The 14,883-nt window shown below is 47.3% G+C and overlaps 1 protein-coding gene across 15 annotated transcripts in view; it reads right to left on the bottom strand.

Moving 5' to 3' along the window:
* WWOX (WW domain containing oxidoreductase) overlaps window positions 1-3,573 on the bottom strand; it is a 1,119,479-nt gene extending 1,115,906 nt beyond the window's left edge. For all 15 annotated transcript variants that reach the window (XR_002519090.2, XR_004179639.1, XR_004179640.1 and 12 more), the window contains exon 1: window positions 2,829-3,573. Coding sequence is in view for 11 of the 15 variants with exons in the window: in XM_017953716.2 (XP_017809205.1) it covers window positions 2,829-2,935 (107 nt within the window). In the remaining 4 variants the exon portion in view is untranslated. The remainder of the gene's footprint in view (window positions 1-2,828) is intronic.
* Window positions 3,574-14,883: the final 11,310 nt, after the last annotated feature.

Raw genomic sequence — 14,883 nt, forward strand, 5'->3', positions numbered from 1 at the left:
AGGCAGAAGCACCTCTGTGGCTGAGTGGCAAAGGAGGAGACGCCCCACAGAGCCAGAGACAGAGGTGGGCTTAGGAAGCCGGAAGGGGGTCATGTGCATCTCTGTACTCTGAGGCCCAGTTCACCGCTCACCCACCCACAGAAGCCCGCGGCTGACCTTCCTGAGATGATTCAGTTACTCATCCCACAGGGGTTCATCTTACAGCTTCTGGGTGCCAAGCACCGGGGACGCGCAGATGAACAAGCTGCCCTCATGATGTCTGCAACCTGGGCAAGGGAGACAGGGCCAACGAGGAGGAGTACACAGCCAAGGCTGAGCACGAAGAAGCAGAGAAACAAGGTGACCAGTACAAGGTTGAGGGGACACCCACAGTCAGGAAGCTTACATGTCTCTTGGGCAGTGACACGTAAGCTCGGCTCTGAAGGACGAAAAGGAACCCTTCCCGACAGACGTACAGGTGACAGGGACAGTAAGTGCCCACTCAGGAGCTTGTCTCGACCCTGCAAAGGCTAATGGAGTTCTGCTGCTGCTGGAAAAGGCCCTTTAATTCCCAAGAGCCAGAAATTCTTCCTGACGTCACAAGCCAAATGCCCCTCTCCGCCTCTGCCAACAGAGCCCAAGCTTCTCCACAAGGCGCAGAACTCCTTGAACTGGGTCCTCCCTTCCCTGCCTTAACCTTCACATTCCTGGACCCTCACAAAGATCACGGGCCCCTGGACAGGCCATGCAGGGGCCTCTCCTCTCACTGTTCCCTCTACCTGAACTGCCCTCCTGCCCCACCCACTTCCACTTGCGCTCAAAACACCGCTCTGGGCTTGGTACAGAGCTTCAGGCCTGTGATTCCAGAGCTTCAGGAGGGAGGCTGGCTTGAGTTCAGGAGTTCAAACCAGCCTGGGCAACATGGTGAGACCCCATTTCCACAAAACATGTAATAATTAACTGGGTGTGGAGGCACACCCCTGTGGTCCCAGGTACCCAAGAGGCTGAGGCGGGAGGATCACTTGAGCCCAGGAAGTCAAGGTTACTGTGAGTGTGCCACTATATTCCCTCACGTTCCCCCCCAATACCTACACACACCTCATGCCAGACACGTTGCTTCCCGGTATACACACTGCGTGGGGACGCTCCTACACATGTCACTGTGCCCTAATAAGACTGGGTCCTAAGGATGACAACTGGCTTTTACTTGCCTCGGTATAACCAGTGCCAGCAAAACGCCTGGCACATAATACCTCTGTGTGTCTTGAATGAACTCATCAGAACTTTGTTTTTCTTCTACCTTGCCACCAAAGGCAGCAGTGGTTCACATCCTTGCATATATTAGAATCACCTGGGAGGGAAAATTTTTACAACCTACCAAGGGAGAGGGGAGAGGCCAAACCAATTAAATCAGAAACTCTGGGCTGGCGCAGTGGCTCCTGTCTGTAATCACAACACTTTGGGAGGCCGAGGTGGGCGGATCACTTGAGGCCAGGAGTTGGAGACCAGCCTGGCCAACAGGGAGAAATTAGCCAGGCGTGGTGGTGGGCGCCTGTAATCCCAGCTACTCGGGAGGCTGACACACGAGAATCGCTTGAACTCGGCATTCAGAGGTTGCAGTGAGCCGGGATCGCACCACTGCACTCCAGTCTGGGCGCGAAGCGAGACTCTGTCTTTAAAAAAAAAAAACGAAAAACAAACAAACAAAAAAACCCTCTGGAAGTGGGGCCCAGAAAAAGCCACTTACAAAAAGTTTCCCAGGTGATGAAAATCAGATTTACATCCATGTTTCTCAAAACCAGGTGATAATCCACCTCACCTGGAAAACTTAAAAAACAGACTCCCAAGGTTGAGAGTCTACTGCAGTAGGTTCTCTACGGAGACCCAAAACGTGTATTTACAACATTTCCTACGTGATTCTAAGGTGCTGATATAAGACGCACTGTCATATCTGAAGAGCAATCAGGAAAGACAGTTAAGGAACAGAGAGTACCTACTGTGTGCTTTATGCCAGTGCCTGAACTGACCCTCACATCAACCCATTTTACAGGTAAGAAGACCGAGATTAAACGTTCTTTCAATGGCCCAAGGTCACACAGTTAAAGATGAAGGTTTTGCTGTGGTTTCCAAAACTTTCCCACGGAACGATAGTGAGGCTATCTAGGACTTCCGCTAAAAAAAGTACTTCTGGCTGGGCGCAGTGGCTCACACCTGTAATCTCAACAATTCTGGAGGCTGAGGCAGGTGGATTGCTTGAGCCCAGCAGTTCGAGACCAGCCTGGGCAACATGGTGCGACCCTAGTCTCTACAAATACTTAAATAAATAGTCGGGCATGGTAGTGCATGCCTGTAGTCCCAGCTACTCAGAAGGCTGAGATGAGAGGATTGCCTGAACCCGGTAGGTAGAGGCTGCAGTGGGCTATGACGGCACCACTGCACTCCAGCCTGGGTGACTGAGCAATACCGGTCTGGAGAAAACAAAACAAAACTCCTAGCCCTGCAACCCAGAGCCTGCAGGAGGGAGCTGAGCACGTGCGCTTTTTAAAATGTCTTTATTTTTTGGCGGGGATGAGGCCGTTTTGCCCTCGCCGCGCCGCGCAGTGCTGCATCCTGAACAGCAGAGGGCGCGCCGGGAAGCCGCCAGGTGACCCCCGCTGGACCCAGGGCCCACCAAGGGGGCCAGCCCCTAATGGGAACCCTGGACCCTTGAAACCCTGAAGCTCCTTAACAGTCACTTCCACTTTGCACGGCACTCGCTGCGCTGGAGTGCGCGCCCTCCCCGCGCTGGTGGCGTCCGAGGGCATTGCAGGGTCCCGGGTGCGTCCGCGGCCCCACTGCGGCCCCCTTACTTGGCGTAGTAAACCCAGCCGTCCTTGGTGGTTCTCTCCTCCCAGCCCGGGGGCAGCTCGTCCTCACTGTCCGTGTCGTCCAGGCCCGCGTAGCGCAGCGCTGCCATGGCTGACTGTGGAAGCACCTAGCCCCCCAATCAACCGCTGCCGGGTCCCCTCGCCCAGGAACTCACTCCGGCTCCAAAAGAGACCCGCGCGCGTCGGGTCCCGACCGCTCACGCATGCGCACTGCGCCCTCCAGGGGCCGCTCCGCCGACCGCGAAGCTGAAATCCAGTCTCCGCAACATCGCGACTGCCGGCGTCAAAGGGGCAGGGCCGGGAGAGGAAGGCGGTGAAAGCGCCTAAGAGATCGCGCTGCTGCCGGGCTAGACAGCAAAACCGGAGAGCGCTCCGAGGCGCTGGAGATGGAGCGGAGCCTTGTCCGCCTCCCCGCCGCAGGGAAGGGGCGTGCGCATCCAGTTTCGGTCCAGGACTCCGCCCGTTGCTGGGCTACCCGTAATCACTTCCGCGTTGTTCTGGCCAATCCTGCAGGAGCTTGGCAATTGGATATGGGAAATGTAGTCCAGGCGGCGCCTGACTGGAAAGCGGCGCCCAGGGTGTCCTGGGTTTCTGTCTCTCCTCGCCTTGGGGGCTCGTGAAAGTCCATGATCAGAAACTTTCCAGGACTTGCCAGCATTCGTGCTGATTCACAAACTTTGTTTTGCATATGAACACAATGTTAAAATACAACCTGGAAAACTTAAAACTGCTGATTCCTGATTTCCTGTTTTAGAAAAGGTTCTTCCAGCCAAAACAGGGTGCTGTTGATCATAGAAACTGATGTTTACGGAGCACTTAATATGGAGTCCAGGCCAGAAATGCACAGACGTCTCATGTACCTGACACCTTTGTGTAGCGGGCACAACTCAGAAAGAGTAGCTAGGCTGAGCTCAGTGCCTCATGCCTGTAATCCAAACACTTTAGGAGGCTGAGGCAGGAGGATCACTTGAGGCCAGGAGTTTGAGAACAGCCTGGGCAACATAGCAAGACCTCTGTCTCTACTAAAAAAATATATTTTTTTAGTTTGCCGGGCGTGGTGGGTGCACATCTGTAGTCCTAGCTACTCAGTGAGGCTGAGGGGGGAGGATCACGTGAGCCCAAGAAGTCGAGGCAGCAATAAGCTATGATCGGGTCACTGCACTCCAGCATGGGCAACAGAGAGGGCTGCTGTCTTTAAAAAACTGCCTCACCTTTACAGAATTTCCTTTAGTAAGTCTGGAATGGGTCCAGAATCTGCAGAGAGAAAGAAAGAAAGAGAGAAAGAGAAAGAGAGAGAGAGGGGGGGAAGGAGGGAAGGAGGGAGGGAAGGAAGGAAGGAAGGAGAAAGGAAAGAAGGAAGGAAGGAGAAAGGAAGGAAGGAAGGAAGGAAGGAAGGAAGGAAGGAAGGAAGGAAGAAAGAAAGAAAGAAAGAAAGAAAGAAAGAAAGAAAGAAAGAAAGAAAAGGAAAGAAAGAAAGAAAGGGTAGCTAACTACCTGAGGAGACACAAGAAGAGAGGAGAGCCGGGGGATTCCTGGCAATTGAGGTCCCGTCACTCCACTACAGTTATTGACTCATCTGTGTAGTCCCGACTAAACTGACAAAGCACATCCGGGACTTCTTTCTATTGTCAGCACTTGGTAAATGCTTCAACCTACAACTTTGTTAAATGAACGAATGAATGGTGTGATTCCTTAGGTTTGGTTCTCTGTGAATCAATCTAATTAAAAACAAAATCCCGTATGTACAAAGTAGACTCAAGTCCTCTTGGACCACCAAGAGGTATCCTATAAATGTTCTGTATCCAAAACCTCAAGCAGATCTTCAGCTTGTGCCTAAGGAGTTTTCCAGAACATTCCCTGTTTGGCATATGCTCCCCAGCCCTGTGTTACAAGGAAATCTACTGACCATGATTTATCAGGCCTAGGTCCCAGAGAATGCAAGCCTCCATGAGATTAATTAACATATATTTGATTCTGCTGAGAGAGCAAAAAAATAAAATTGAAAATAAGGAATTTTAAAAGTATATATGTTAATGGGCAGTGTGTGGCAACTGCTTTCTGTGTTCATGTTCTCAAATTGGTGATTGCTTAGGATTCCTGCTCTATGCACTCTTTAGCGGAGACACTTGCCTTTCTGTACTTGACCAACCAAAAAGAAGCTTAACAAAGCACTGTTTAGTTTCAACAGGCCTGCTGTCTCATCTTAAACCTATCGTAAGATTTTTTTCCAAATCCACCTGTGTTTAAATCTGCTACCATTGGATTGGGTGTGGTGGCTCACAACTGTAATCCCAGCACTTCGGGAGGCCGAGGCAGGAGAATTGCTTGAGCCCAGGAGTTCAAGACCAGCCTGGGCAAGATAGTGAGACCCCCACCCCATCTCTACAAAAAATTTAAAAGTAAGCCAGTGTGCTAGTGCATGCCTGTAGTCTCAGTTACTCGGGAGGCTGAGGTTGGAGGATCACTCTAGTAATCCTAGAGTAATTACTAGGGTAATTACTAGTAATCCTAGTATTTACTCCTAGGCTCTAGCCTGGGAGTTCGAGGGTATAGTGAGCCATGATTGTACCACTGCACTCCAGCCTGGGTGACAGAGTAAGACTCTGTCTTAACAACAACAACAAAAAAAGGTAAATAAAAATAAATGTGCTACCCACTAATCTGTTGCTCCACTGCTCCCCTCAGTTTAGCTCCTTTCCCCTCGCACCTAAGCCTTCTTATTCCTTTGCTATTGGTAGGAAATTCAGTCACAAAATCCCCTGATTGTGGGGCGAGGAAGGAATGAGGTCAAACTCATTAGCCTCAGTTTCTCCATTCATTATCTTTGACTCTGTTCAGTTTCACAAGGACTGTCTGCTTAGGTTTATCTTGGTTTCCTACCTGGCCACAGCTTCTGCTGGCATCTGTTACCTATAACTTGACATCAGGCCACAGCGAGTGATATAGCATGGTATTCTCCAAACTAGGTAGCAGTCCCCCTGGAAGAAGTTTAAATTTCAGGGTCTATCCTGTGTTGATCCTACCACTTTGGAAATTCCCTCTAAGGCTTCTCCTGCCGCTGACACCAGGGTTTCTCAACCTCGACATTACTGATAATTGGAGCCAGATCCTTCTTTGTGGTGGGGTTGTCCAGTACATTGTAGCATGTTTAGCAGCATCTCCGGCCTCTACCCACTAGATGCCAGTGGTAGATGCCCCTCTCCTAGTTGTTATAACCAAAAATGTCTCCGGAAGTTGCCGGTTTTCCCCCATTGGAGAATCTATACTGATAATAAATTAGTAAATGACTCACTTATGAATCACAGGAGTTCTGCTGAGATTTCTTTCAGGCATTGAGGAGCCTGCTCCTGTCAGGAGATTCACAGGGTGGTCCTGGGACCCTGGTGGCTCCAGCACAGGCTCTGATTACTGAGTTCTGTAGCACAGTCTGGATGCCTCTCACCTTCCTAGCCCCTCTGCAGGTCAGAGACATCCTGTGGAAATCTGGCTGGCTGGTCCAGACTCCAATAATGGTGGGAGTGGTTATCATGTTTTTTTCGAGACAGAGTCTCACTCCGTTACCAGGCTGGAGTGCAGTGGCGTGATCTTGGCTCACTGCAACGTCCACCTCCTGGGTTCAAGTGATTCTCCTGCCTCAGTCTCCCAAGTAGCTGAGACTACAGGCGTGCACCACCACGCCCAGCTAATTTTTGTATGTTTAGTAGAGACGGGGTTTCCCCATCTTGGCCAGGCTGGTCTTGAACTCCTGACATTGTGATCCACCCACCTCGGCCTCCCAAAGTGCTGAGATTACAGGCATGAGCCACCGCGCCCAGCCTCTTCTCCCTTTCTTATAACTTATTTGTTGGGCTCTATGAGGTTGAAGAAGTAAGACATGCAAGCACTGGGAACTTTTTCCTCTTGAAGTTTGTCTCCTCCCCTCCATGGGCTACATTTTCTGCTCTCTCCTTACTGGCTTCCTCTGTTTACTCACAGTTTCTGGCCCCCTGAACTTTAGCTTTGACTTTGCTTTGATGAGGATCTGTCAGCAGGCAAGCCCTACTGAAGTTGGTGAGGGTTAGATTATAATCGGTTTGAGAAGGCTTATGTTTGGGAATGAGCCAATGTTCTCAAAATGTTACCCTAAGAAAGCCATAAGAATGGTTTGTTTTAAACAACCCCATTAAAAAGTGGGCAAAGGACATGAACAGACACTTCTCAAGACATACATGCAGCCAAGAAACATATGAAGAAAAGCTCAACATCACTGATCATTAGAGAAATGCAAATCAAAACCACACTGAGATACCATCTCATGCCAGTCAGAAGGGCAATTGTTAAAAAGTCAAAAAACAGCAGATGCTGGCAAGGTTGCAGAGAAAAAGAAACACTTTTACACCCTTTGTGGGAGTGTAAATTAGTTTAACCATTGTGGAAGACAGCGTGGCGATTCCTCAAAGACCTAGAGGCAGAAATACCATCTGACCCAGCAATTCTATTACTTGGTATATACCCAAAGGAATAGAAATAATTCTATTATAAAGATACATGGACGCATATGTTCATTGCAGCACTATTCACAATAACAAAGACACAGAATTGACCTAAATGCCCATCGATGATAGACTGGATAAAGAAAATGTGGTACACATATACCATGGAATACTATGCAGCCATGAAAAGGAACAAGATTATGTCGTTTGCAGGGACATATATGGAGCTGGAAGCCATTATCCTCAGCAAACTGACACAGGAACAGAAAACCAAACCCTGCATTGATATGATTTGGCTGTGTCCCCACTCAAATCTCAACCAGAAATTTATCTCTCAGAATTCTCACATGTTTCTGGGAGGGACCCAGGGAGAGGTAATTGAATCATGAGGGCTGGTCTTTCCCATGCTATTCTTGTGATAGTGAATAAGTCTCAAGAGATTTGGTGAGTTTATCAGGGGTTGCCACTTTTGCTTCTTCCTCATTTTCTCTTGCTGCTACCATGTAAGAAGTGCCTTTCACCTCCCACCATGATTCTGAGGCCTCCCCAGCCACATGGAATTGCAAGTCCAATTAAACCTCTTTATCTTCCCACTGTCGGGTGTGTCTTTATCAGCAGCTTGAAAACGGACTAATACACACATGTTCTCTAAGTGGAAGCTGAGTGATGAGAACACATGGATATATGGAGGAGAATAACACACTGGGGCCTGTCAGAGGGAGGCTTGCAGGGAGGGAGAGCATTAGGAAGAATAGCTAATGGACTCTGGACTTAATACCTCGGTCATGGGAAGATCTGTGTAGCAAACGACCATGGCACACAGGTACCTGTGTAAAAACCTGCACATCCTGCACATGTATCCCTGAACTTAAAATAAAAGTTGGAGAAAAACAAAAGAATGGTTTGTTTTTAATCGCTTCTCGGCCTTTTGGCTAAGGTCAAGTGAAGAATGGTTTGTTTTTGTAAAGACAAATGAATCACATTGATTATTAGCAATGAGGTTAAAAAAAAACAGCAATGTTTAGTTACACAACTGCACACCAGATGGCCCTAGCCACCCACGATTTTAAAGGCTAAAGCCCAGTTCTTAACAAGGATTTCTACATTTAAATTTTCTTTTCTTTTTGACTGATTACTTCTGCAATAACTGACAATTTATGCACATAAGATGGATCAATTTTTACTGAACACAATTTGGCATTAGTCAAAAGAAATGTATGCAGGAGGCCGGGCGCAATGGCTCAAGCCTGTAATCCCAGCACTTTGGGAGGCCAAGACGGTGGATCACGAGGTCAGGAGATCAAGACCATTCTGGCTAACATGGTGAAACCCCATCTCTACTAAAAAAAATACAAAAAAACTAGCCGGGCGAGGTGGCGGGCGCTTGTAGTCCCAGTTACTCAGGAGGCTGAGGCAGGAGAATGGCGTAAACCCAGGAGGCGGAGCTTGCAGTGAACTGAGATCCGGCCACTGCACTCCAGCCTGGGTGACAGAGCGAGACTCCGTCTCAATAAAAAAAAAGAAAAAAAAAAAGAAATGTATGCAGGAGGCACAAAATTCTAGTGCAAGAGTCCTGGAGCCACGTTTCATTAGTTTATTATCATTACCCTGAAGAATATCATATCCTTCCCTTTCCAACCTCAAATACACAAACAACCCAACAACTCTGCAAACCTGATTTAACTTAAATTGCCATTCTTTGGGAAATTAAGCCTGATGCTTTGGTGCAAAACTCAATGCACTAAAGAGATCTGGGAATCGTCCTAGCTCTTCTGATAATTTTCTCATTGGGAGGTAACCAATAAGGAAGAATATTGAAGAGCAGTCTTATGGAAAACTCTCTTAATCAATGTGTCATTATTTAGGAAGATATGTTTGTATTTCATCTATTCATTCAAACACACAAATGAAAACAAATGCTATGTCTCTTATATATAGAGAGAGACTCCTTATATCCAGAAATAACAATGAATTAGCATAAGGTCAATAGTCAACCCAAAGAACTGTGGATTGAAGGTTCTAAGACAAATTTAAACCAAGACCTATAAGGTATGCAGAAACAGGGGAGAGTCCCCACGTTAGTTTCCTGTCATTTATCTTTTGAACCCGACTAATGTCACAAACTGTGACACTGGCCAAGTCCTTCAACTTTCCTTAGCTTCATTTTCTGAAAAATGAAAATAATAGTAATGCCTGCCTCACAGCTGTGTTAAGATATTAAATAAGACAACACATGTCATCACATATATGATGGGGTCTGATCAGGAAAGTAAGCCAGTATTAACATTTGGATTTGTTTGTTTGTTTGTTTGTTTTTGTTGTTGTTGTTTGAGATGGAGTCTCTCTCTGTCACCCAGCCTGAAGTCCAGTGGTGCAATCTTGGCTCACTGCAAATTTTGCCTCCCGGGTTCACGTCATTCTCCTGCCTCAGCCTCCCAAGTAGCTGGGACTACAGGCGCCCGCAACCATGCCCATGTGCTAATTTTTTTTGTATTTTTAGTAAAGACGGGGTTTCACCATGTTAGCCAGGATGGTCTCGATCTCCTGACCTCGTGATCCGCCCGCCTCAGCCTCCCAAAGTTCTGGGATTACAGGCATGAGCCACCATGCCCGGCAGGATTTTTTTTTTTTTTTTTTTTTTTTTTTTGAGACAGTGTCTTACTCTCTTTTCCAGGCTAGAGTGCAGTGATACAATCATAGCTCAGTATAACCTCGAACTCCTGGGCTCAAGCGATCCTCCTGACTTGGCCTCTCAAAGCACCGGGATTACAGGCATGAGCCACCAGCACCAGCAAGCATTTGGAATTTGACAGAGGGAATTCATTACACGGGTTATGGAATAGCTGAGAAGAGAAATTCGGGCTAGATATGCAAGTGAGAGATAAGCCAGAATGGAAAGTCATTTTCAGAAATCAGGCTGGAGGGATGAAAAGGAACTATGACAGAAGCCGGAGAGCCAGAGGCAAGAAGAGGGCTGTGTGGGGTCCTAATTAGGAAAAAGGAGTCAGGCTGGAGGGACCAGGTCAAAGCAAAGAGGAAGCTATAGGTTGGCCTTTCTTTAGGGACCCAGACAAGTGGACCTCCTGCACAGATAACGCACATATTGCACAAGCTTCATGCTTATCATCAAACACTGCAATTTATCAAACACTTCGGCTGACAGAAGAATGCAAGTTAGCTCCCTGCTACCTTAGCGTTATCCATCAGCTCAAGAACCATTTTAAAACTATATAAAATCTCTGGTGGCCGGGCGCGGTGGCTCACGCCTGTAATTCCAGCACTTTGGGAGGCTGAGGTGGGCGGATCACGAGGTTAGGAGATCGACACCATCCTGGCCAACACGGTGAAACCCCGTCTCTACTAAAAATACAAAAAAATTAGTCAGGCATGGTGGCGGCGCCTATAGTCTCAGCTACTCGGGAGGCTGAGGCAGGAGAATGATGTGAACCCGGGAGGCGGAGCTTGCAGTGAGCCGAGATCGCGCGGCTGCACTCCAGCCTGGGAGACAGAGCCAGACTCTGTCTCAAAAAAAAAATTCTCTGGCAAGCCTTTGTTTCCTTGCTGTCAGCTCCCCTTCTGCTGATTCTGTCCATTGCAACCTTGCAACAGACTTTCCTACTGTCTTTAATAAATCTGCCTTTCTTTACCTACAACTGTCTTGGTTCATTCTTTAACACCCACGGCACCAGCCCACATAGTGGCTGCTCATCCACCACAGGCTGCCCTGAGGGGACTGGACCCTGGAGAAAGAACAATCGCTGCAGGAAAACCCTGCAGAGGTCATAAGGAGAAGAATAACTGGCTCCCTGAGGTCACCTGCCAGGGCTTCTCATTGGATGAAACCACTCAGAAGCCAGAGGGCTTGGGCACCTGGGAAGAATCTCCTCTGCTGAAGAAAGGGAGGGAATGGATCTGAAAGCAACAGGAGGAAACAGGCACTGACCAGCATAAGCACTTAGAACACTCCATGTGTTGGCTACAGCTGCAGAAGCTTGCGATGGGGTGAGGAGGGGAAGTGGTAAGATCACTCTGAGCCCCTTAAGTAGGGTGACCATATAACTTTATATTCCTAACGGAGATACATTGGAGAGAGAAAGAGAGTATTATGAAGAATTACTCTGAGACACCTCTTGGATAAATAGCCAAGCACCTGTCTGGCCAAGGGAGACTTTTAAGCAAGGGAGTGACACAATCAAATTTGCATTTATTTATTTATTTATTTAGTTAGTTAGTTAGTTATTTTTGAGATGGAGTTTCACCCCTGTTGCCCAAGCTGGAGGGCAATGGTGCAATCTCGGCTCACTGCAACCTCCGCCTCCTGGGTTCAAGCCATTCTCCTGCCTCAGCCCCCTGAGTAGCTGGGATTACAGGCGTGCAGCACCGTGCCCACCTAATTTTTTATATTTTTAGTAGAAATGGGGTTTCACCATGTTGGCCAGGCTGGTCTCGAACCCCTGACCTCAGGTGATCCACCCACCTCGATCTCCAAAAGTCCTGGGATTACAGGCATGAGCCACTTCACTGCCCCAAATTTACATGTTTTAAGCCCTCCAGCAAATGGGTAGGGAATGGATTGACAGGGAATTAAACCAGTCAAGCTGCTCTTGGAACTAATAGTGATTTAATTTGGGTGATAGAGTGGCGATATGGCCAATGGGGTAGGGTAGGAGAGGAGGATGTAGTTGTCTGGGAGGTGGTAACCTAGGATGCCAACAGAGGCACAGTTAAAATAATTATGTCAGAACTTTGCAAATGTCTGAGGGCCCTCAGTGCCCCTTTAGCAATTGCTCTCTGTTTCCACCTCTTCCCTCCACACCCCTGGCTCAGCCCAGTGTCAGGGCCCATTGATACTGATATAGGAGTTAAGAAGAAATGATGTAGGCAGATAGTGAGGGTACGGGAACCCTTGATAAGGTTTTCCTTTTGATGAAAAGCAGGCTCCAAATCATTTTCTTTCTTACAAAGAGCAGCCTGTAAAATCAAGCTGCAAACATAGGCAACCAAGCTAGAAGCTTGCACAAGTGAATGCTGGCAGCTGTGCCAATAGGAAAAGGCTACCTGGGACTAGGCATGTTCAAAACGGCAGCTCCATCTTCTTTTTCCTTTCCAACCACGTGTGCAGTAGGGAGCAGGCAACTTGGCACTGGCCAAGTGGAAAGCCTATTTGCATAGTAAGATTAGAGCGGAGTGGCCAGTCTTCCCCATGCAATATGTAAACGTCACACCTGGTGCAACCAATCTGTAGGCCCTATGTAAATCAGACACTGCCTCCTCAAGCCTATTTATAAAATTCATGCCTGGCTAAATTTTTTTTGTAGAGATTGGGTCTTGCTTTGTTGCCCAGGCCAGTCTCAAACTCCTGGACTCAAGCAATCTTGCCACATCAGGCTCCCAAAGTGCTGAAAACTGCAGGCGTGAGCCACCATGCTCAGCCACATGGCCTTTATTTTTATGAACAAGTGGAGACAAGGAGAGACTAAGTAACTTGCCCAGGGTGACCCAGTAAATGTCAGAGCTGGCATTTGAACCTCTGTTCTTAACCACTATGCAATGTAGCCTCTTCTAACTCCTGCATTCACTCCTTTATGAGTTCATCTCCCCATCCCTCTGTCTCTGTGCATCTGTCCATCCGTCCATCACCACCCTATCCACCCCTCCATTCTTCAGTCCACTCATTGGTCTCTTTACATATCCAGCCTGTCAGTAATGTCTTGAATGGTGACTTTCGCTTTAACATTGCTTCATGCAAGGAAGCAAACACATATGAGAAATCTAAAATGTAAATTGCAGAAGCCAGACTATTTTAAACCATTAAGCTAAAATTAATTTAAGCAGTGATAGTTCAATATTTGATTCAACAGGGGAAAAAAAATGGATAATAAAACGTTCCCCTGTTTATTTCAATATGTCTGCCTGTTAATGCCTTATCTAGGTTTACCCATGTCCATTTCTAATTTTTCAGCTGGCATTAAAGGGGATCTGGAGGACTTCCGATTTCTTTGGTTGATCAGTTGACAGAGTAAAAGAGCCCTGGCCTAGGAGGTCAGTTCATCTACTGGTATTAATTAAATGCCAGTAATATGCAGGTACTGAGGAAAGACTGTTCTATTTCAGTTTATTCCACGAACCAGTCACACATCCTGGCCAGCCGGCAGCCACACTTCTCTTGTTGAGACAGTACTATTTCTCCTGTTATTTCAGAATCATGAAAACCTCTTCTTTTGTAGTTCCTGCACTCTGTGTAGTAAGTTCCAGCCACATACCAGCCTTGTCGTAAGCTCTGTTCATGATCAGCCTTTCGTCAAATGTGGGTTTTATTCCCTGAAATAGTAACAGTAAAAAGAAATACTATAGCTGTGGGCCAAGCCCAGTTGGTGATATGAGTCCTCACACTAGTCTTCTTCTGGTTGCTTAGCTCAGTCCATTCGCTTCATTCTGCCAAAAGTTCCTGTACTGGGGTAGGCAGAATAAAGGCCTCCAAAGATGTCCAAATCCTAGCCCTCAGAACCTGTGAATGCATTACGTTACATGGCAAAGGGGAATTAAGGTTGCAGATGAAATTAAAGTTGCTAATTAGGGAGGAAGATTGAGGCTGGGCGCAGTGGCTCTCACCTGTCATCCCAAACCCTGGGAAGCTAAGGCCAGAGGATCACTAGGCTGCCAAGAGTTTGAGACCAGCCTGGGCATCATAGTGAGACCCCCTTCTCCGCAAACAATACAAAAACCAGCCAGGCATGGTGGCCCATGCCTACAACCTTAGCTGTTTCTAAGGCCAGAGGATTGTTTAAGGCCAAGAATTCGAGGCTGCAGTGAGCTGAGATCACATCACTGCACTGTAGCCTTGGCAACAGAGCAAGATCTGGTCTTGAAAAAATTAATTAATTGGATAAAATAAAAAGGAAGATTGAAAAGGGTGGATGGATCTGTGTGGATGATTGTGGTGGATTGTGGCCATTTTGGGGAATTATTATTGTTATTAAGCTGATGGAACATATAGGGTTTTTACATTGACTCTGTGCCATAGGCCCTTTCACAAAGCTAGACTACGCCTTTGGTGCAGCCTTTTTTTTTTTTTTTTAAGGGGAGATTATTCTGGATTATCCAAGGGAGTCCAGTATCATCACAGGAGTGTTTAAGCATGGAAAAGGAAGGCAGAGGGGGAGGTCAGAGTGCTGCGATGTGAGAGGAGCCTGACCCACTACTGCTGGCCTTGAAGTTGGAGGAAGGGGGCCTTGAGCCAAGGAATCTGAATGGGAAGCTTCTGGAAGGTGAAAAAGGCAGAGAACCAGATTCGGCCCTGGAGTCCCCAGAAAGGCACCTCCTGTCTGACTCGTTGATTTTAACCCAGCTTCAGGCTTCTGAGAACAAACTGTGAGGTAATATGTGTTGTTTAAGCCACGCAGTTTGCAGTCATTTGTCACAGGAGCAATAGAAAATGAACACACATAGCTATAAAAACATGGAATTTTATTACTTAACAATTTATCATGTAGCACACAATACATGCCAGGCATGGTTGCAAGCCCTTTACCAATATTAACTCACTTAAGCCTTACAACCACCTA

The sequence above is a fragment of the Papio anubis genome, chromosome 18 (genome assembly GCF_008728515.1).
Source record: "Papio anubis isolate 15944 chromosome 18, Panubis1.0, whole genome shotgun sequence".
Lineage (NCBI taxonomy): Eukaryota > Metazoa > Chordata > Mammalia > Primates > Cercopithecidae > Papio > Papio anubis.